Source organism: Thamnophis sirtalis, unplaced genomic scaffold (assembly GCF_051295495.1).
Source record: "Thamnophis sirtalis isolate CommonGarterSnake01/CBP01778 unplaced genomic scaffold, rThaSir2_p1.2 scaffold_4, whole genome shotgun sequence".
In the NCBI taxonomy this organism is placed as follows: domain Eukaryota; kingdom Metazoa; phylum Chordata; class Lepidosauria; order Squamata; family Natricidae; genus Thamnophis; species Thamnophis sirtalis.
Window position 1 is genome coordinate 93,333,991 of NW_028261384.1, and position 23,858 is coordinate 93,357,848.

General features: G+C 36.6%; 1 protein-coding gene across 22 annotated transcripts in view; it reads left to right on the forward strand.

The window, feature by feature from the left end:
* MAPT (microtubule associated protein tau) overlaps window positions 1-23,169 on the forward strand; it is a 116,933-nt gene extending 93,764 nt beyond the window's left edge. For 17 of the 22 annotated variants that reach the window (XM_087713430.1, XM_087713438.1, XM_087713429.1 and 14 more), the window contains 4 exons: window positions 71-163; window positions 10,479-10,560; window positions 11,732-11,844; window positions 19,053-23,169. In XM_087713430.1, the coding sequence (XP_087569556.1) occupies window positions 71-163; window positions 10,479-10,560; window positions 11,732-11,844; window positions 19,053-19,268 (504 nt within the window). In that variant the 3' untranslated portion in view covers window positions 19,269-23,169. Of the gene's footprint in view, window positions 1-70; window positions 164-10,478; window positions 10,561-11,731; window positions 11,845-18,128; window positions 18,259-19,052 lie in introns of all 22 variants that reach the window. The other 5 variants (XM_087713439.1, XM_087713435.1, XM_014062740.2 and 2 more) reach the window with 2 other exon arrangements.
* Window positions 23,170-23,858: the final 689 nt, after the last annotated feature.

Below are 23,858 nucleotides of genomic sequence, written 5' to 3' on the forward strand. Positions count from 1 at the left end.
GCGAAACCCTTTGCACTGTGTCATTGGCTGGCAGTAGGTGTTACTTATGTTCTTTTTCTGACTATCAAAGGTGCAGGTGCTTAATAAGAAGCTGAACTTTAGCCATGTCCAATCCAAGTGTGGATCAAAGGATAATATCAAACATATCCCAGGAGGAGGCAGTGTGAGTACCTTCACACCATTCAATGCACTATAATAAAATAACTTATTATTAGTGGCATGAATTCTGCATTAATCCTAAAATGCCAATGCTGCTTGCTCAGTCAGCCAGCCATTGGTAACACACTTAAATACAACATATATAAATTAACCTCCTACTAGGAAAGATATGGCTTGATTAAACCTCCAGCAGAATCTGTGTATGGCAATGTATACAGGATTAATTGGCTATTTTTCAAAAATAATACTGTAAGGTCATTTTTAATTACATAGCTTTCAGGCTTCTGACAATTATGTTGTCCAGTTCAGTTATGGAAAGAGGGAGATGTTAATACAAGATAGAAATCTGGAAATTTGATGAATAGTATGTGCTATTCTGGAGGTCTCATGAAAATGTTACACAGAATCATTGTAAATCAGATGTTCTGCATCTGAAACATATTTTTTTTCTTTTTTTAAAGGATAAATATGTTCCTTAACCCAGAATGTGCAAATTTGGCAATTAAGCAAATTATCATCTACAGCAGCGGTTCTCAACCTGTGGGTCGCGGCCCCTTTGGTGGTCGAACAACCTTTTCACAGGAGTTGCTAAGACCATCGGAACTCTAAACTTTAAACTCCACCTCACATTACTCAAAAACCCCTGGGGATGGGCTCCGCAGTCATCGGCAGCCACACAGAGCATCACTGCGGCTTCACGCCGTAGAAAACATAGGTGCGCGCGCACACCCGTACAATTACAACCTCGGAGACTTCGTAATGGCAGAAAAGTGTTCTCACTTGACAAAGCACCGCCTGCTGTGCCCGCCCCCAGCCCACCCAACGAAGCAGCATCGGCAGCATGTTGCTGGGCGATGGGCAGGGCGGAGGAGGGTGCGGCGCTGCCACCCTTGCCTCTGGGGCTCTTCTTGCAGGACATGCTGGCGCTGCTTCAGGATACCCCGGCCGCCAGCTCCTCTGCACACCGCCCGGCTCCCAGCACCGCCGGCATCCCATCAAGTGCCCATGCTCAGCAGCACGGATGGGCTCTGGACCCCACATCTTTCACAGCCACCTCATTTCCAATTAGGGGGGGGAGAAGAAATCCTTTGCATGGATCCCCCCCCCAATTGGAAATGAGGCGGTACTGGGAGCCGGGCGGTGCGCAGAGGAGTTGGCGGCCGGGGTGTCCTGAAGCAGCGCCAGCCAGCATGTCTCGCAAGAAGAGCCCCGGAGGCAAGGGCGGCAGGGCCGCACCATCCTCTGCCCTGCCCATCACCCAGCAACATGCTGCCGATGCCACTTCATTGGGTGGGCTGGGGCCGAGCGCAGCCTCATTTCCAATAGGGGGGGAGAAATCCTCTACATGGATCCCCCCATTTGGAAACAAGTTGGCTGTAAAAGATGTGTGTGGTCCGGAGCCCATCCGTGGGGGTGGGGTCCCCCTCGCGTTCCTCATCTTCCCGGATGGGCTCCAGAGTCATCGCCAGCCACTCAACGTCTTACTGTGGCTCCACGCCATTGAAAACATAGGCGTGTGGCGTGCTCACACCCCGTAAATTACAGCCTCGGAGATTTTCCCCCAGGGAAAAACAGCACTGCCAGGTACTTTTAATCTGTGATTAAAGGTGACCACGTGTGTCTGTATGTGTGAGAGAGACAGACAGACAGACACACACACAGAGTGACAGAGATGGGGGAGGAAGGGAGAGAGAGACAGAGAGACACAGAAAGAGAGAGAGAGACAGAGTGAGTGATTTAAATGAGAGAGTGAGAGACAGACAGACATACACACACAGTGACAGAGATGGGGGAGGGAGGGGAGGGACAGAGAGACACAGACAGACAAACAGACAGAGGCACAGAGAGAGGGGCAGACAGACACACACACACAGAGTGAGACAGACACACACACACACAGAGAGAAAGAGAAAGATATATTCTCTTAATATATAGATATATTAAGAAATATTTCACAATATATAATTACATATTGTTTTTGTGATTAATCACTATTCTTTAATTATGTTCAATTTATAACAATAAAAACACATCCTGCATATCAGATATTTACATTACGATTCATAACAGTAGCAAAATTATAGCTATAGAGTAGCAACGAAAATAACTTTATGGTTGGGGGTCACCACCACAAGAGGAACTGTATTAAAGGGTCGCGGCATTAGGAAGGTTGAGAACCACTGATCTACAGGTTTTCTTTTATCTTTGTTTTGTTTCTATAATTGGTGATTTTAAAAGCATGAGGAATGTAGAAAAATTAGAATTTAGTATCGGATGCTAGATGGAATCAATAGACTGGATCATTGGTAGATAAATAGATCCAAGTTGGATCTGTGGCAAATAAGGCCTTACCTCTTAAGAATCGTCTTTTCAGTGTAGAAATTCATGTTCTCTAGGACAACATAACTTGTTAGGGGCTCAAGAAAGCCAATTAATTCTTCCTATCTCTTTCCATGATATCCCTTATTTAGTTATACCGAGTATAACATTTCTAGGGACTTTTTAATGGAGTAGTGGAGTCAAAAATCTATCTATCTAAAAAAACATTATTTACCAAATCTCAGACTTTTTCTGGACCATAATAATATTTTTTCTCATTTCTAAATAGCCCTGCTTTATTCATTTCTTAATGAAATGAAGACAGGGATGGCATATGAATCTCATTGGCTAATCCAAAAAGAACTATCCAATATTGAATTTTGAGCTTTCACCAGATGCTAACACTTGTATATTTCTTTATTTCTTTTGCAAACAAAGGTGCTTCCAGATTAGGCTTTAATGGGGACTTTGCCATTGATAGAATTTTATAGGGGATTCAGATATGAATTTAAATGCTCCCACCACTTTTCTCTCTCATACACACACCTCAGTTTTCAATTCTCAAGGGTTGGTTGATAAACACATTTTTATTTGTAGCAATATGCATTGTCTGGAAGCATCTTAAGAATGCCAGGATTTTCTTTTTACAAAATGCAGTGGTTTTGAGTTACCCTGAGATTCCAAATTTAATCTTCAACTCAAAGCTCATGGCACTTGAAATATACATTAAATAGCATGCATTGTCAAAAAAACCCAAATTTAATTTACTAATTAAACTTGCATAGTTTGCATTATTAGTCTGCTAGTTTATAGAAATAGAACACTATTTGCATGATGTTGGACTTGTACAATGTTCTCTGTTTCAGTGCTTATCAACTGACATAACTGTGACATTTGTCTGCAGTGGAGAAAATGATCTTAATAGTTAGCATTTAAAAAAAAACATTAAAAAAATACAAAAACGCAACTCTATTGTCTGAGTAGTGTTATGCTTTTGATGCATGTATTTCACTCTCTAAATCAGAGACTGAAAAGTTTATAAACAAAAGTGTACACTTTCTAAGAGGGATTTTGGTTAAGATTATGTAGTTCATGAATACTGTAAAAGTAGGCTACATAGAGTAACAAAGTACCTTTTTTATAGGTCTCATTTACCAGTCTTCTTTATTCTAGCATAGTGATGTCTGCCTCATTTGTGTGCCAGACACAACTCCAATTCATCCTCAGCCGCTATTTTCCCCCATAGGATTCTATTTTCTCAAATTCATTTTGTGACCTTATTGGCAACTCCACATGTACAGTTACATTCATTATTTGTGGGTATGGTTTTAACATTTTAATTTTTCCTCCTCTTTAATTCACTCTACAACTACAAAGACTACTTCTCCTATAATTATAATAATGTGTAGTCAGTTGATTACGTTATAAACATAGCTGAAACATTTGGTAACATAGGCCACTAAGTATTGATCAAATTTTGAAAAGAAAAATCATGGAGTACTAGTTAAGAAATGGAAGAGGCTTTGTTTTTGTATAGATCTATAATATACACTGTGTGCACAATTATTAGGTAAGCTGTATTTTGGAGGATTAATTTTATTATTGAACAACTACAGTACTCTTGGTCAATCCAAAATGTTAATAAACCTCAGACTTGAATATTTTTTTAATTTTTTTTTAAAATTATAAACAACAGGAACAGACAAACATAAAACATAAAACTATCTTCCAGTTTCGTACGTTGTGTTGATTGGTTACCAAACTTTTGTGCACCCTCACTATAGTTTTAACTTACAATTTATATAGAATCTCATATTATCAATCTGATATATATGTATACAATTATCATTGTTAAACATTTATTTGACTATAACTATTATTACTTCATTTTATGTGGGATATTCTAAATTTTGAATAAATTTATATTATGACATTTCATTACATCATCCTAAAATTCTGTATCATTCCATTATCCTTGTATTGTAAAATTCTTTAGCATATTTCACTTCCATATTTTTTGTCTAACCATTGATAAGATAAGTCCCATATTTTACAGAATTATTTATCTTTGGTTACAAAACTTTTGTCCATTCTCTTCATAATCCTCACTTACAAATTATATAAAATCTCATATTATCAATCTAGCATATATGTATACATTATTATCATTGTTATTTATTTGACTATAACTATTACTACTTTATTTTATGCAAAATATTCTAAATTTAAATAAATTAAATTTTTTATTATAGCATTTCATTACGTCATCCTGTATCCATCCAATAGTAGTACAATCCTTTATCTCTTGCCATTTGTAGTATTTGTGTTCTAATTGCTTTCTTGGTAAATCTTATATGGACATCTCTTGGCAACTTGTATTTCACTGCATATCTTGTAAAGGCTTGAAACGCCTCGTTTGTTCCTCCATCATCTTCCCTTTGGTTATCACCAATGCTTCTTCCAGAATTTCTATCATTACTTCTGCCAAATTTTTTCCCTTTTCTTCTTCTATATTCTGGAATCTGAGGTAAAATTATGGTCTGTCGATCTCCCATCCCAATATTCCACTCTTGTCTTTTTCAACCACACTCAATCTGCTGTCAATATCTCCAATTTTCTTATCTCTTTGTTCATTTTTTTCTTCAATTTTTTGAAATCTTCCCTCATATTTCATCATTGTTTGGTGGATATTCTCAATTTTTTCATCTGTTTTTTTCTGATCTTTGTTCAATATTCTCTGTTACCTTTTCAATGTTCTCTATTCTTATTTGTATTTTTTGAATTTCTTGCATAATCATCTGCAATGTCACTTCCTTTTCTTTTTCCTGCTGCAACATCATCCGTATTGACCTTTTCCTCCAGATAGTAAACACTGCCACTATATAAAATCCAAGGCTCTTTTATTAAGTTTCAAACAAAGTTTACCGTTCTCTTTCCAAGTTCACTGCAATCTTCTTTCTTTCAATTCCAAGCTTTTCACTCCAGTCCCACTACTGATAGTATCCCAGAGGAGCACCTGTATAAACAATCTGTGCTCATCCCACTATCATTTTCAATAAACAAGCTCAGAGTCCTTGAAATGTAACACCAGCTCTTACTTTGCACAAGATTATCAAATGCTCAAACAAAGAAAAGAGAAACAATGTTTTCAAGTCTCCAAGCCTCTAAGTGGCAGTGTTACTTCTTTTCCTCTATTTTCACTTCCCTCTTTATATTCCAGGAAAGAAATTTTTTTTAAAGAGAAAATAATATAGGGGGTTGAAAAAAGAAAAGGAAATAAAGTCTTAAAAAAGGAAAAATAAAATCAGTCCAGTTTAAAAAATAAGAAGCATTTGTAGAAATTGCAGCAGTAAAAGGATTAAAGAAAAATAACACAGTAAGTTTGACTCAGGCTTAATCTTGCCGCTTAACCTCTTCTGTCTTCAATTTAAACTTTGCTTTTAATCTTTTGGGGTGTTCTCTCATCTAATAATAAAAATTATCTCACCAATTCGACACACTTTCTCTCCAGCTTGCTTTCCATTTCTGGAGCTGTCCCAACTTTCAGCAGCTTTAATGGCTGCTTCTCTGTTGCTGGAAAAAAGGGCTTCTCCTGGATCTACCAGGGACTTTGCGATGTCCCTGGGATCAGCAGGATGTGCCCTTCTCTATCACTGTCTCTACAGGACGGTTTAGGTCCAAAAGGACTGTCCAGTGGCAGAGATATCGACGGCGATCTTGGAGCTTCAAGATCGCACGTTGTACCATTGCAATCTCAGCCACGCCTCCTCTCAGACTTGAATATTTAAGAAAGTAAGTGAGGTAATGGATTTCATAGGAGAATATCTATGTGGGCACAATTATTGAGCAACTATTAGTGTGCAGAATTATTATGCAACTAAATGAAAAATCAAAATTTGTCCATCTCACTTATTTATTTTCATCTGTTAAAGTGAGAATAATAAACAAACTCAACATTTACAAAAAAGTGCAAAAAAAGCAGTAACCAATATAGCCACCCTTCTTTTCAATAACAGTCATAAGCCTTCCATTCATGGAGTCTCTCAGTTTCTTGATCTGTTGGCAATAAACTTTTTGTGCAGCCCCAACCACAGCCTCCCAGACACTGTTCAGAAACGTGTGCTGTTTTCCTTCATCGTAAATCTCCCATATAAGAAGGGCCCAAAAGTTCTCAATAGGGTTTAGGTCAGGTGAGGAAGGGGTCATATCATTATTCTTTCATCTTTAAAGCCTTTACTGGCTTGGCATGCAGTGGACTACTTGGATCCATGCGATGGAACATTGTCCTGCATAAAAATCATGGTCTTCTTGAAAGATGCAGACTTTTTCCTGTACCACTGCTTGAAGAAAGTGTTTTTTAAAAACTGGCAGTAGGTTTTGGAGCTGATTTTGAATCCATCTTCAACCTGAAAATGTCCAATTAGCTCACATTTCATAATACCAACCCATACCAGTACCACCTTCACCTTGCTGGCATCTGAGTCGAAGTGGAGCTCTGTGTCTGTTACTGATCCAGCCCATTCATCTCTCTCATCTCATTAGTCATAAAACCTTTGAAAACTCTTGTCTTCAGATATTTCTTGGCCAGTCTTGCTGTTCAACTTATGCATCTTGTTAAGTGGTGGTCGGATTTCAGCATTCCTTACGTTGGCCATGTCTCTTAGCAGTGAACACCTTGTACTTCTGGGCACTCGAGGTAGGTTGCAGTTCTGGAATATGACAACACTGGAGGATAATAGGCTTCTGGTAGCTTCATGTTTGATTCTTCTCAAATCTTTGACACACCCCAATATCTGAACAATTTCAAGAGAGCTCCATCCCTCTGAAAGACTTTTTATAATTTTTGACTTTTCAGAATCAGTTATATCTCTTTGTTAGCCCATTTTGCCTGAAGAAAAGAAGCTGCTAATAATTATGCACACCTTGATAAAGGGTGTTGATATCCTTAGGCCACACCCTCCCACATTATTCCAATACACATCACTTGATCTGCTTCTATTCACTAAGCATTCAAGTTTATACAGCTTGGAGGCGTAAAATATGCATACAAAGGATGATATGGTCAAAATATTCACTTGCCTAATAATTGTGCACATGGTGTATATGGAAACGAATAACTTGTTTTATTAGACAATTATTAGCAACAATTTTTATAAATATCATTCTAAAATATTGCTTTTTAAAAAGCTACTCTTCTTTTCCATTAGCATTCCCTACAAGGTCTTGAAATTTAGCCAATGCTGTTTAGATTATTAGAGTCTGTAAAGGGAATTAAATTGTGACAGTACTGTCATATTCACAGCAGCAGTCCTGTAGCTTACTAAGTTAAAAATGTGTAAATAATGAAAACATTTTTCATTAGATCTCTCTTAAGCATGTCTTGTAAATCAAATTTCATGAAGTAAGTTTTGAAGGAGGTTAATTTCTAAATTCTTGACATAGAACTTGTGGAAAAATGTGAGGCTCACAGATAGTGATTATGAATTTGTTTTCAGTCCTTCCTTGTCCTCTTCCTTCTTTATTTCCCTTTGTCTATCAGGTCAATGTGTGTCACACCCCTACACACTTACACTTGATATATGTACTTTCTATCCTTGCTGTGTGCTACCTCCTTTTCAGTGATATGCAGCCTTTCAACAGGGAAGAGGAGAGAATCCATTGATTTTGGATAGTGAGGTAGGTACCATCCTCTCAAAATAGCCAGGGAGATGAAGGACTTCTTCAGAGAGTAGAGTTGCTAGAGGGAGGCTTGAGAGGATGAGGTACTGTTACTAAGCATCACATTTTACAGAAGAAAACACCTTGTATGATCTATGTAATTGTATTGGGTTTTGAGGAAACTAAGCAAATCAGAAAAGAAGTGCAGCATCTCAGTGCAGAGGTTTTAAAAAAGGAGATGATTAGATTAGCTGACTCAGAATTCTGGGAGTTGAAGTCCACAAGTCATAAAGGGGCCATAGTTCCCTACCTCTAATCTAAGGGGACATGCCGTTTTGCCTTGAGATTTTTTTAGAAAAAACTTCTCCCCCCCCTCCTTTTTTTTGGCAAGCTATAGTTACTCAATGGTAATTTTAAAAATAGAATTGATCTGCGTATTTTCTTAAATGTTTTTTGGGAATGTTTGTGTGAAAAATGAGTAGCAGAGGTAGGTCTTTTGTCTGATTTGAGGAAGGTTATGCTCTTAACACATGGCTTCTATTTGAGTAATGTTATGTAGATCTGACATGAAGAGTACTTCTGAAGGGAGGTCAGATGATTATAGTAAAAGGTAATCCATTCAGATCTCATTGGGTTTTTTTTTGCATATGGGTTTATATGTTCAAATGCATCCGTGTAATATAAGATTTTGAAATGTTCCTCTAGCTGGTCAGCAGCCTGAGAATTTCTTGTATATCCTGTCTAACTCAAGCCATCAATTCCATCATAAGTAAATGGATTGATAAAATGATACTAGTCTAAATTATAAATACTTTAAAAAAATAATCCAAAAAAAATATTGGAAAGAAGTTATGTAAGGGGTCAAGACATTGTTTATCCATCTTTACATCAGTGTGATAAATGTCTGGAAACTGAATAGAAGAGTAACAAAGATGGTGGCAAAAGCTGGCAGAAGAAACACAAGAGTTTGAAAGTGGACTGGATCTAGCTTAGGGCTGCAGAGAAAAACATTCCAGGAAAAAAAAATCCCAATGCATCCCTATAGGAGAAACAGACCAGAGAAGAATTGTAACTTGTAATCACAATTGCTTTGAGTGAGTTCCACATATCATAACATAGCATCAATTTGCTCAGGACTATGGTTACTTCCTGTCATGGGTTGCTCAGTTTCTAATGTCTAGAATCCTTGAGGGCTACAAGGGAATCAGTATCTTGGTACCTGCTCAGCTTTGGAGCAAAATGCACAGCAAAGATGGATTTGGTCACCACCCTTTGGGACTATATTGTATGTCTTTTTTCCAGTTGTATGCTTTCCTGCAGTGTTATTTGTTGTAACCTAATAACTGCTAGTAAGTATTTTTGTTTATAGTTGTGTAGTTTGTGCATGTCTTATTTCTTGATAACTTGACTCTACTGTGATTATAATGCCACATTGTTCCAAATGCTTTTTCAGTTGCATTTTAAAAAGATCCTTTAAAAAATTAATCCCCCCCCCCCGCCAGCCTTTTCAATGCACATTGATTATTTCTGTTCTTTCAGTTTTGTGGACATAAACCTTAAGTTTTACATCAAAAAAGGTATTTAGCTCAGTTTCTGTTGTTGTGCTTTTAAATAATTTCTCTGTGATATAGTTTATTTGATTACACTTCTCTTTCTTTCTCTCCATTTTCTACTTTCATTTAAGCGCCCTCAGTTTCAAATCTCCATCTTCTGGAGGTATAATAGTTTTTGCATGCTGTGAAAATGCAGTGTCACATAAGGGATAATTTTGCAAGAATAGTGAGATCTTCAGAGATGAGTACAAAAATTATTTTTAAAGTATGGCTTTCTCTGTGAAATATTCTAAGAATATGGATAGCCTATAAATGACTGAAATTTTTGGATTCCTATGCTATTAAAAAAACCTGAAACAGCATGAATTTGAAAGGCAAAATAGAACTGAATAGTTAATTCTAAAAACCAAGATAATTATTTTTTAGAATAGATTATTTGAAAACATGGGATCAACTATTTTATGGGTATCTTGCTTTTATGATGGTTCTTATTTTCCCATGAATCTTTAAATGAATCTTCTTAAAGATTAATCTTATCACAAAATGAATCAGTGCTGCATGCTTGGGAGAAAATTTGATAACACATTTTTTTTGACTTCACAGTTTCTTGCAGAAAGCTTTTACTCAAATGATTACTTAAATGATTCTTCCAACTGTATTTCTTTTCCAAACAAGTTCCAATATTTTGTATGTCTCACTTTTTCAGCATATGTTGGGGTTTTTTAAAATTTAAAATAAATTCCAATCCCATAGTGTATAGTGTTTTTTTTCCCAATTTTCTTCTCACAGATACAAATTGTATACAAGCCAGTGGATCTTAGCCATGTAACATCCAAATGTGGGTCTCTGGATAACATTCATCACAAACCAGGTGATATCTATGTACTTTATTTTTGAGGTATCTTTGTAAGATATATTGTGTTGTTTGTCTTTGGGTAAATGTTAGTTTTGTTTTTATTTTGCCTTTAAGAAATACTGAGATGATGAAGATAAAGGTAATTGCAAGGGATATAGAGTTATTTAGAGAATAATGAATAATTATAATTGATAAATGAGATCAGAGAAATTACTCCTTCTATATGTTTATTTCTGCTGTTGTTAAACCAAGTATCTACAAAATGCTGGATGCTGTCATTTACAGAATTCCTATCAACTTATTGCTTCAGAACATCAGAAAGAAAAACTATGTTTAATTAAATGTAAAATTAAATGAACAACAAATTTCTCCAAGTGTTTTTAGTCCCTTTTAAGGGAAACATTTTGGGTGTGGTATTGTTGCAAGATGAAGTCTGGAAGTCCTTCCTCAATGTGCACCAGACTTCTCTGCTGTAACTTAGAACATCAATTTCCAGACTTCTAGTAGGGATGCAGTTTGCTCTGGGAACAAACCTTATCCAGTAGTTCTTTGAGTTTTATGTAAGCCCTGCTTGCTTTTATCTCTTACTTAAATAGGGGTCTAGAAAACAGGAAGCTAGAGAAAAGGTGTAAAAAAATTGGGGTTTAAATCAGGGAAGTCAGTTTAAATCAGGGAAGTCAAACTCAAGGCCTACAGATCAGATCTGGCCCATGATGAGGTCAGATGTCCATGCAGCCATCCTGGAAATGGTAAAGGGCAGGTCCATGTTGCTTGGGCCTGGCCCACGCCATCCTGGCATGCACACACAGGAGGCAAGTGCATACGTGCAAGGGCCCAGTTTACCGTCACCGCGTACAGAGCAACAAAAATAGTCTGTGTGACTCTGGTAAAGAAAATTAGTTCAGACATTCCAATTTTGCAAAATGTTTTTTTTTTTTTTTGGGTGAGAATTTGGAAGGTCTGAACTATTTTTTTTACCGTAGTCCCACAGACTACTTTTGTTGCCCTGCACGGTGGTGAACGGAGCTGGAAAGCAGGGAGAGGGAGGGGAGAGGAAAGAGAGAGACAGAGATACCTGCTTGAGGAAAGAAGCATTCACAAACATACACATAGAAAAGTATTTTCTTCAGAAGTCATCATTATATGTTCCTTTTGATATCTGTTAATCCTGCTCATTTTTCCTTAGGTGGTGGACTGGTAGAGGTGAAATCTGAGAAACTGGATTTCAAAGATAAAGTGCAATCAAAAATTGGATCATTAGATAACATCACCCATATTCCTGGAGGAGGAAATAAGAAGGTAAAAAGGGTTTTCTCTTGCTATTTTTAGTTGTGTAGGTGATGTGGGCTGGTTTGCCTAGGAGGCTATAAGGCAATAATTGCATTAAGTTTTGAGAAATAGTATCTCTGTCAAATCTTCTAATTCTGGAGTGGTGCTAATTTAAGTCTTAACACAATTCTTACTAGGTCCCAATTTTCATAGCACAATATCTGTAAATATCCCCAGTGCCAACTGAAGCATATTAAGACATTGACTAAACCAGCAGCTGTTCTTAATTGTAAAGAAGCAACTAAGAGCTAATAGATGCTACATACAAGCTCACATAAGCTTCTCAGATTGATCTCCCTCAAAAATGGGTGCCCAAGAGGAAAAGGCAATTTTTTTCTTTGTGTGGAATGCCTTTGCTAAAGAAGGTATCCTTCTTCATATATCTTTGGTACATTTTCCAACAAGCACCTTCGGATGTGTACAGACATACCTAAACCACAAGGCTGCCACACTGGAAACATACCCAGCAGGTTATCAGATATACTTGTTCCTTTATAAGAGTGAGTATAGAAGCAACAAGTTTGTGCAGTGAAGTTGAAGATGATACATAGTATTAATCAACTATTAGTTTTTACTTTATGATCCCACTCTTTCTCAAACCAGATTTTAGACGGTATATTGAGACTTTTTAAAGTACACCTCATATTTCCTGTTGGCATTTCCTAATGGCATTTAAATATTTTTCTGGTAGTTTTCACATTTGGAGTTATTTAGAGAGAGTATGCTTATTTAGGAATGGTCTTGAACAATAACTGTATTCTCTTAGAGAATGTGAGAGAAATGATCAGGAAAAAACTAAATATTAAATTCTGCAAGATTTTGAGACATTTGGAACACTGACAAGAATGGATGATTTCCTGTTTTGGATATTATCCCTTTGATACATCTCCATATTCTCTAATCCTTACAAGGATTCCCCCATAGAACAAACATTTTTACCTGCACAGAAAATATTATTACAATAGTGTGGATAAATCACAAAAGCACACCAGATCCAGAAATATACTTGTCATACTACTGTCATCTTGACTTGGCTGTCTTGCCTGGTCTCTTGTCTTACTGAGCATCTGCTGTGTTAAAAGGTTTGGGAGAAGGGCAAACTGAACTTACATTTTTAATCACTGACCCTATCCCACTAGCAAAGAATTCTATAGAAGGCTAGGATAAGGATATTTATCACCAAGTTCCTAAACAAGCTTTTTTTCATTCTTAGATTTTTTTAAATATATTTCTGCCAGCTCTGATACTTGCCAAAATATTAAGAAAAGTCAAATCATGCCCTTGGAAATTATTCTGATTTTTCTATATTAGCTGTGGAAACTCTTCTTCTCCAGCTACAGTGTTTTTTAAGATATAGCAATCTTACCATCTTCTTTTTCACCAAGATCTACTGCTAAAATAGTTCAAAAGAGGAGAACGTTAGGATCATCAGAGAAATAAACATAACATAACCCCTGCTTTTAAGTACATATGTCAAAAGAAATGCAACAGCAATATTTCAGACAGGGCAGAAGGGAGGAGAAATATTTCTTGGCCTCACTGGATAATGAAGTCTACAATGAACGTGGATGTTTTGATGATTTAATACTGTTTTCATATATGAAGATACCACATGGTACCTTTGAAGTTTATCTCAAATTTCACAAATCTTGCTCTGTCTTTGAAAGATCACGCTAAAAAAATCCCTTTTGATCATTACTTGCTCAAATAATTGCTTCTAGGTTGTTGAAAGGGGAAGCGTGCTATCTTCCACAGGGTGTAAATATTACCAATTGCTATCATCTTCATAGGGAAACAGATAACATGATGGAATACAGAGTCTTCCTGTAAGGACAGCTTTCAGGGAAGTTGAAGTCAGTGGAATGTGCTTGGAAGTTAATTACATACTTGTTTTAATTGGACTTTCAACCTGGTTTAGGCTGGTAGATAACCTGGGCTGGATAGGGAGAAATTCAATGGAATTGTTTGACTCCGAGTACTTGCAGTATTGCACTGCTTGATGATGAAACAAGGCAAAATAGAGCAGTTAGTCAATTATGGCTAGGACTTTGTTTTGTTCTGGGTCAAGCTGTTCCTGAAAATCTGGAGCATCTTGTTGCCAAGTACTGGTTCCCATAGGAAGAAGTTTGCCCAAGAATGTTTTGGATTTCAGCTGTAAACATTCCCAAAAAGTCTGTTTCTTGTTTAATCCGATCCTTGATAGCATGACTTTTCTGCAGTGTGCTCTACCTACAAAAGATAGTAATTTAGACTGCTAATCAGAAGCCAATGTTGGAATATCTGCACTGATTAGGAGTTGTCTTAAAGGTATTAACTTTGTATTCCAAAATTTGAGTTGGACTAATCTGGCCAGATTAAAGATATGTTTTGTTAAAAATTTGCCAGTTTAATGCAGTCCACAAAAAAGAGCCTGTTTGAGGACACTTCTGCTCACAGGATAAAGCCTTATCCTGTATCACTTCCTATATTGATGATTCTCAATCATGCTACAGAAGATGATGAGGTGCAATATGGTAATTTTATAGTAAACTCTTATAACTGCTCATTAATTATATACCCAGAAATTACCTTTACAGCAGAAATAATGATTCTGTTTGCAAATAAGAATGCATTCCTATGTGAATGATTGCTGAACTATCTGATGCTTTTGAGGAAATCTGTAATAGTGAATGTGTTTTGAAAGGTTTTGAGGTGAGTGAATTAAAGGAAGATTATCCCAAGGATCAGTGTTTCTCTCCCCCCCCCCAGCTAGTGAATGGGTAGGCATTTACAGAGGTGACATCACAGAGGTTGAAGTTAAAGAAGTTGAACAACATTTGCTATAAGTAGTATAATAACATAACTAAATGTCTATGGAGTTTCTCAGTCATTCAGGCCATGATTGTTTCAAAGGTGCTTTTTTAAAAGGCAGTTGGACTTTGTTGTCCCTTGAAGACTTCCAGAACTGAAGGAACTTCTTGGATGAGAAGGGAAATGTCTTCAAAGTAACACAATCCAGTTGCCTTTTGAAAAGCCCCTTTGGGATATTATAATATTGATTTTAAAAAAAGATTGGCTTTGAGTTGAAAAGACAAAATTGTAAAAATAATGAACTTAGTTAAAAGTAGGTCACTTTAGTTGAGTCTGTATACCAAACTTTGTGAACTGAAACAAGGTTGGTGTCTCCTTCATACAGAATGGTTATCAACAGGAAAAATATTATTACATCAGAAACAGAGTGAGATACGTACTTCCTTTTGGTCTGAGCGAGAAGAATATTATGAGTCACTAGCAGAGTTATCTTACTTAGAAGGTATATGCAAAGATGTGTAAGCAAAGTTCAAAATGTCTTCTTCAAATAAAAACTTTGAGGGAAAAGAAATTGATTTGTGACAAGTAAGAGAAGGCAATATTGTGATGTTCCCAAATATATTCATTATTGCAACACTTACTGTCAAACACATTGAAGTAGTAGGAAAGAAAAATTTGAAAACTTTCAAAGTTTTTAAAAACTTTGATTGGTTAAGGAACTCCTTTACTGAAGCAACATCAACATTACTGATTTGTGTAAATTAAAATTTTCTGTGCTCACAAACATAAAAACTGCAAAATTACAAGCAATTGAGAGAGAAATGAGAATATGTCTGGAATTATATCTGATAACAAAGAGCCATGTAAATCTCATCAATCCCAAGTATCCCACTAGGTGGCAAAAGAGAAGTTAAATCTGGTAAGTTTCTGTTTGGTTGAATCATAGTAATTTAAAATTGGAAATATACTAACAACCATATAACTATAATAATTAAGCAACTTTCAAGGCTACTGTTTTATTTGCAACTACTCTATTTCTGTAACAAGTCTTCAGAAAATAAATACTTTCCTTAGGCATTATTCAGCAATTCAACTTGTGCTTGCAGTATGCATTATTAAGGCAACAGTGTAGTAGAACATGGTATCAACAGAATGCAATGTATGGTTTTTAAGAGTACCATTAGGGAGGAGGGGAAAGGTTAAGAAGTTTTGTTTTTATTTCAGTAGCAGAATAGAAAAGAAATATTATAGCTCTGTAGCTCTGTCTTTCAAATTGTTAATGATGGGTTTTAAACAAAGGTATTGTATAATACTTCCTTTTTATTGATTGTGGTCAGTTTAAAACTGTTACACAATACATTGGTGTTATTATAGAAAGTAGAGCAATAAAGAAATAAAGTAAAGTAAAAAAAAAAAAATTTGGACCATGATGTTCATATATCAGTTTTTCAAGATGCTATCCTAGGTATACCTTCAACAACAGCTGCTAGTAGTTATTATATTTATCTTCGTGCAGTAAAAGATTTAATCTCTTAAGTTTTGTATATCGAGTTGAGATAGAAATCACAAGCTATCTAAACCTAGTTATTTTTCTTGTAAATTGGTATCTCAGTTTAGATTGCTATATTCACATAGTTTCAGGGTTAGCAACAAAAATGTAGCATCAACTTTGAAGCAGCAATCTGAGAGTGAGCCATTAATGCGAGTTATTCTTTTGTTTGTATGTGCCTCATCTGTTGTTCCTCTCTTGGGGAGGGAGGCTCCACTCACATGCATTTCAGTCCTTTCCACTCAGATGCATTTCATTTTAATAACTTATAAAAACTTTTTGTTTTTCATTAGCTCTTTCCAATGAATGTTCTGGCTTCTGATGGGAGGACTTTTCTGCTTCCTTATCCTTCTCTCACTGATATTGACACAACTTTTGCATTTCTTCCTCCTTTTTGCATTGTTTCTTCCTTCTGAATTTTCTGAATCACAGTTGGGATAATTCAGCATATCAATAGATGTACTTGATTATGGCTTTGGTCCCATAGTTCGAGAATACATGAATAGCACTTAAGGAAAATAGCTGCAGTTGGAAAAAGGGTTGCCCATTCATAAAATGGCTGCCACAACGGCTGAATACAGTCATCAAATGGCAGTTGGCTAGAAACATTAGGTGATATTATGTATCAGGTAATATCATGCCTTACAGGTAATCCTCATTTCCCAACGACTTGTTCAGTAACCATTCACACTTAAGATGGTGCTGAACAAGTGGTAGTTAGAGATCCGGTAGTTAGAGATCCTTGCTTAATGATTGCACACGATGTGCTTAACAATGATAACTGGGACTGTGAAAAACTGCTTCCCCCCCACACACACTTATGACTTTGTCATTTAATAATGGAATTTCTGCTTCAAATTACTGGTGTTAAACAGAGATTGTCAGTACCATAGAGCACTTCAGCTTTATATCTCCTTCTGGACAAATGAGAAAGGTTTAATGTAGATACAAGATTATATAGTTCATCCCACCTCCAGGTTTATTTTTAAGGGACTTTGAAATGTGTCCATTGTTACATTCGGCATCTCCTTGTATGTCTATTGAACACCTGGAAGGAAAAAACATTAGTGGGTTGAAAATAAATTATAAATTGATAATGAGTGTGTCCTTCACTTACGTTATCTTTTTAAAGGGCAATAGTTCTCAACTTTTTCTTCACCATGGGCCTACTTTAAACACCTCTTGTGCCCACGGACCATGGGCAGAGACCCCCAAGACTTTAGATTTAAATCATATCATTTCTTCGAGCCTTCACGGTCCCCCTTGTGACAACATTGCAGTCCCTCATGGATCTGTGGACCACAAGTTGAGAACCAGTGGCATAGGGGATAAAGTGTAGAAAGAATTAGAAAAAGAATAAACCCACAGAAAGCGGGTCTTTATTATTAGCCACTACGACATCTAAATTAGGTGTAACTGAAACTGGGTCCGACATCATCTGTTTTAGCAGTATTGCATTGCAGTCCATGTAACTGGGTATGAAGAAAAGCTGGTGAGGGAGGGAGTCCTCCCATTTTGGCCATAGATCTTTCCTTTACTGTTTGCTTCAAAGCGATATCACTCAATTTTTGAAGGGCAAATTAATGATCCTTTCTATAGGCTAGGGCTAGGCTGCAAAAAAAATGCTTGATCTTGCTGGTCTGTTAAGACTGCAGGTTAAGAGCCCTTAATGAACTATTAGTAACAGCCATCCTTTGTAGGATTCAGAGTCAAGTCAGTGGTATGTGATTCTTCTTCTTTAGCTCTTACATTCTTCATCTTCAGTTACTGTGGCTTCTTTTTTCATACTTCCTGCTGCTTTTTCTTCCTTCAGTTCCATATGTCTCTTCCTCCCCATTGAAAAGTTTTGGTTTCATTGTCATCTTATTTGATGATGCTATTTTGCATCCCACTGACCTTCTCCACCCACATGCAGAGAGAGAAGGGCAAGGAAGACAAGAACCGTGTACAAAACTGCCCCAATAAGGCTGGGCTTCCTTCCCCCATCACGGAGCCCTCCATCCCCGAGGAGAGCCCACTCCCCGACTTGCGCCTATGCGATGTCAGTAAGTAGTTACTTGTTGTCATAAGCTTTGTGAGAGCAAGAAGGGAATTAGATGCCCAAAGCTGGATGGGTGGCTGGGTGGCTGGAATAATTTCATTCCTATTCTTTCTTTTTCCAGTTGGAAAAAAAGTTGTCAGTATTAAATGAGTGTTGAGGAATGTTGATGCTAGGCTCCCAGTGTGATAAAAAACAGAGATTCTGCACCTCTTAATGTTGGGTTGGATGAATAGAGAGGTGTGTGCAACTGGGGTGGGAGAGGCAGGTTGTCCTATTTGAAGAAGGCAGGTTGTGTTTGTGGAAGGAGACATTACCTAATTTTTTAGGGCTCCCCCCTCAGTTTCTCTTGTGCTACAATCAATCCTACTCACCACCACCCCTCACATTCATCTGCAAAGTATTTTAAGGAGTTTTTGTGTATTTTGAGTCCAATCATACAGAATTCAGATGAGCATATTTCCTGTGAAATATTTCATTGGGTCTGGAAAGCTGTTTTTGTAAAAAGTTACTATTTTTGCACAAAGCTTTATATCTTATATCCTATATCAGGATAATTTGTAGCTTGGACTTTATATGGTAGTGGTATGTCAGGATATGCTGGTCGAGTAACCATAGATATTCAACACTTTCTGATTGGCAAGAAGGATCCCAGAGTTTATTCTTCGAACCACACATTAAAATATGAGAATATTTCTATAGGCGGAACCATTTTATCTGTACCAACATATGACTGAAGTGAGGAAGGTGTTAATTCCCTGCCTCATTCTGTCCTCACCATTTCACCTTGTCTCATTTCAGATTGAAAGCCATAAATTGACCTTTCGTGAGAATGCCAAAGCCAAGACTGATCATGGAGCTGAAATTGTCTACAAATCACCCACTGCTTCTGGGGAGGCTTCTCCTCGTCGCCTTAGCAATGTCTCTTCAACTGGAAGCATCAACATGGTGGACTCCCCTCAACTGGCCACATTGGCTGATGAAGTTTCTGCTTCCCTGGCCAAGCAAGGCTTGTGATTGTATTGTAGTGGTTGGAGATAATAAGAGAAAAATTAACTCTGTTCCTTCTTTCTGTTCTTTTTTCCCCATCTACATCCCTCATCATTCCTATTTATTTAAAGTTAATATCAACTCTAATCTGTTCCCTCTCCTTCCTTTATTTAAACAGTCATCTGTGGTCTTAGGATTTCATAATAATTAACAACTTGGAAGCAAAGATTTCCATCCTATATGGAATACGCTATTTAAAAAGTCTCCCATCACTTCGCCTCATCTCAAAACAAAAACAAATTTAATTGACTACATATAAATTAGTGATATTTGAAATCTCAAACTTGGGGACGTAAAATGATATATTCTGCTGTACATGCTCATTATTTGGCCAAGTTTTTTCCATTGAAATATAAGGCATAGAAGCCTCATGACCACCTTAACAATCATGGCTGCTTATTTAGTATAGAAGTTAATGCAGGTCCAGAGATTTCTAGTGTACAAGCAGACCTTCTACTTCAAATGTCTCTCCTGCTAGAGCTGGAATCCCAGGCTTTAATATTTGAAGTATATTTCTTCCTTTGAAGGAAAAATTTTGATATAGGAAAGAGAGCTTTTGAAAGGACTGTTATGTTACATATGCACCTATTCTTTTTGGTACTGAGAATTTTTGGGAACCAGGTTTAAGTTCAAGATAAAACTGCATGCTTTGGATAATTAAGACGTAAGCCAAAACTGCCTTGAAAGCCTGCAGAATGCCAGTTCTCTTTAATTGAAATGATGTATTTTAAAGGCGATAGCTTATCTATTTTTTGTTTGTATCTAAAATTAATCTTTTGACTTTAGGCTGTATGGTCATCCTACTAAAATAATTGGACTTAATTTCTTATATGCTAAGTTCTTTTAATTTTATTGGATCAGTTACATTCTTTTTTCTCTTTTTCAGTTAACTATTGCCTCTCTTTTGCCCATCTCACCTTCAACCTCCATGATTTTGTCACACCATAAAAATTTGTCCAGAGTTGCTGGGGAAGAAGCAAATTTGCCTTTGTGTTCAGCCCAATTGGCCTGGTTGTTCCAATGTTTTTTGTAAATGTAGAAATTTGTGAGATAGAGGTATGGCTCTAGGCATATTTAAAAATAAAGGAATTGATGTACTTATTTATGGTGCATGCAGGTGTTTTTTAGGAAGGACAATTGCGTGAAAGGACACCAGTTCAGCAGAAGTGGGAACATGTATATTTTGACCTATATATCATACATCTTTATGTAATATTTGTGTATTTGAAAGAAGCATCACACATCAGAAATCATAGCCAGAAGCAAGTACACTCCTTTCAATAGTTAGCATTCAGTTACTAGTTGTAGATTATTCAGGAGACTCTTTAGCACCTTAGATATTGCAGAATTATGATTTGCACTCAACCACATGAGTCTAATCATCAAACTGTTAGGGATCCTGGGAGTTGTAATTCAGAAATAGCAGAAGAGTTGTCATAAGAACTAGCTGTAAGAATGAGGGATGTGTTTCTGCTATTAAGCTCACTCACTGCATTGCAGCAAGCACTGCTAAAAGACATTTGATTTCTGAAGATCTGTGAACTTTAATTGATCCACTGTGAAAAAAAACATAATTTTCATAAGGCACGTTGCATGAAAGCACTGATTTAACAAGCTTTTCCCCACATGCTGCTCGTTGTCGGGAGAAATTTTTCTATGCTAAGGGGATATACTTGATATTCCACAAAAATATTACTGAATTACAACTCCCATCTTGCATTACCTGTCATAGTGGCAATGAATAAATTTAGAGTCCTCCAAGAATCTGTGTTATATGAAATATGTCTGTGAGGGGCAACAAATTAGACTGAACAGAAATTGTGAATAACTGGTTTGTCCCTTTCTACCAGATTTAGCGATAAGTGTTTGAAATTGCTGAGACATTTTTTTAGGATGATTTAATGAAAATTTCAAAAGAACATAAAAATAAGGAATTTTATAGGCGGAGTAGAACAAGAATGACTGTTGGATCAATTATAGTGGAGTGCTCTAAGAGCACCTAAGAATATCTAGTTGATTTTAGAGATACATTCTTCTTTCCACAAAAACTGAAGCTTGCAGTATATACAATCATTATGGTGTTCATCACTATTGAATTCTGTTTTCTTGCTCACTCTTCTACACTCAGAGCAATGACAGGAAACTTCCTTGGTGATCATCCCTTTCCAACCTAGTTCATGGTATCCCTTTGGACTATAATGAAAATCCCAGCCTGTATCCTTTCTAGGTTGAGCCAACAGTCATAAAAGAGATTGGTTTTTCTCTGCATGCTGTAGTTTCATGCATGTGATCAAAGGTAATCATGCTAACTCAAAGTCTAACTGCATGTGTTTGGTTGACAGCAAAAATTGACAATGATCAAAGTTGAAAGGGCTTTTAAGAAAACTGGTTTGCTCTGGAAACAATCTATTTTTTAACATGTTAATCTGATTTCAAGTCTGAAATTTTGAAATTACCAAAATCAGGATACCTTAATAGGCAACAGATAAAGAATCCTTGGTAAAAAGAAACATTTTGTTTCAAAGCCAATTAAAAGAAGGTCCAGTTATTATCATTTGCTTTATGATCCTTAATACCCATCATATTCTGGGGGAGGGGGAATGGATAGAGGAGCAGCACCAAGTTGAAGAAATCATACAAGTCAATAATTCTTGGTCAGCAGCATTGCCCTTTTGATTTGCTGTAAAAACATGATGTTCATCTGTGGTACCGCCATCCTTTTTCAGTACCAAGATAAAAGTCAAGGGGAAATTACTTGCTCCATTAGTTCAAAGGAGGTTTCCTCTTTTTTTGTATACTAATCAATCATCTGGATCATGTGAAGAAAGTTTTGACAAGCAGAACTTGTGGGATCTGAAGGGGAGAGTGGGTTGGACAGAGCTAAGGAGGTATTTTACTCCTCAAACGCTCAAGTGGAAGAGAAGATTTTGCAGAGGATTCATCTGTACATCAGCAGTCACTTTCCAGTCATTTATAAGCCTGTTGTTACCTCTGTAGTTAAGTTAGGATGGTAGGTTTATTCTTTTTTAAACTAAAAAAATTATCAAAATAAGAAAATCTTTCACTGCGAACCTATACACTATGCCATTGTGATTTCTTTTTGCTTGCGTTTGAGGACTTTGGGCTGGAAAATCTTACAATATCCTTAGCAGCTACTGTAGTAGAATAAGCCTCAAAACACCCCCACATTTGATAACTCTCTTTCTTCAGCATTCAACAGTGAAGAGCAATCATGCTCTACTTCTAGAAAGAGTATTGGTCTTTAAGTCCTTTTTCAGAAAATTATGCCTTGCCTCCATTTATATTTACTAGTGCTTAAATCCTCCTCTTTCCAAAGCATTTCACACATATTTGAGTGTTCTGAATTCTTTCGCCTACCCTCTTTTAGCCATTTTCTTTGATCATAGGTCCCATTTCCCAACTGTATTTTGATTGACTTTGTGTCCTTCTAGGATTCACAGATGTTTTCCCCCAGATGGTGAAGACCCAAGGTGGTTCCAGACCAAAGCCATCTTAAACTGAGTGGCTTCTGTTTTATCTTGGTATATAAATATACATATCTAGGGGTTTAAAAGTGTTAAAACATGACATTGGTTTTGAAGTTCACAAAAAAGGGGCTTTATTACATAAATTTGCAAGTACAAAAAAGGGACAATGGAGTTTGGAAAACACCATCATTCCCTTTTAAAAGTTTTTTCAGAGACGGGGAAACCGGGAGGGGGTGGGAAGGGCATGAGATTTCCATATGGTCATCCTAGCTTAGCTACCTGTCTGTAACTGTCCATGTTGTATTTGTGTGTAACAACTGGTTTACACTGACTGTTGCTGTAAAAGTGAATTTGGAAATAAAAAGTCATTACAACAATAATTCAATGTGTTGTCTTTGTTGAAGAAAACTCCCCAGACAGAAGCAGGGGCAAACTTCTTCCAAACTGCCATTAAGAAAAGCTTCCAGACTCAATGTAATCATCAGAATTAAGCCTGAAAAACTTTCCTTTAATTGAAAGGATGGGATGGTGCTCACACCAAGCTGATTAAGGCAACTGTGATTGTCTTTGCACCTTCCATTTCTTGCAGCATCTCTTGCCCATTCCATAAATGGCATTCACTTTTATTCAGCTGCTTTACCTATCATAAAAAGTAAAATTCTCAAAATCCTGGCTAAATCACCTATCTGAAAAAAGTACTATTTCTTTGAAATATTATCAATAGTTCGTAAAACTCATTTTACAATCCAAAAATGAAAACCACTGTGTTTTCTATTGAAATAGTTTCCTTAATTCTCTAAATCCCCTACAATGTATTTTCCCCATTTTATTCCCCAATAAATTATAGCACTTTCCTTAACTTTTAAATTTTTTTAATTTTTTTTTATAAGCACACATTGGTGCTTTGGCCAACAGAATCAAGACATTAAACAAAGATCAGCTTCTCTGAAGAAAAGCATTTCTATATAACAAGGACATTACACAGCTTGAAGCAGGAAAAGAAATATTTACAAAATACAAGGTGGGTTTTATTTTTATTTTTTGTAGATTTTTTCCTTTTTAACGCTAA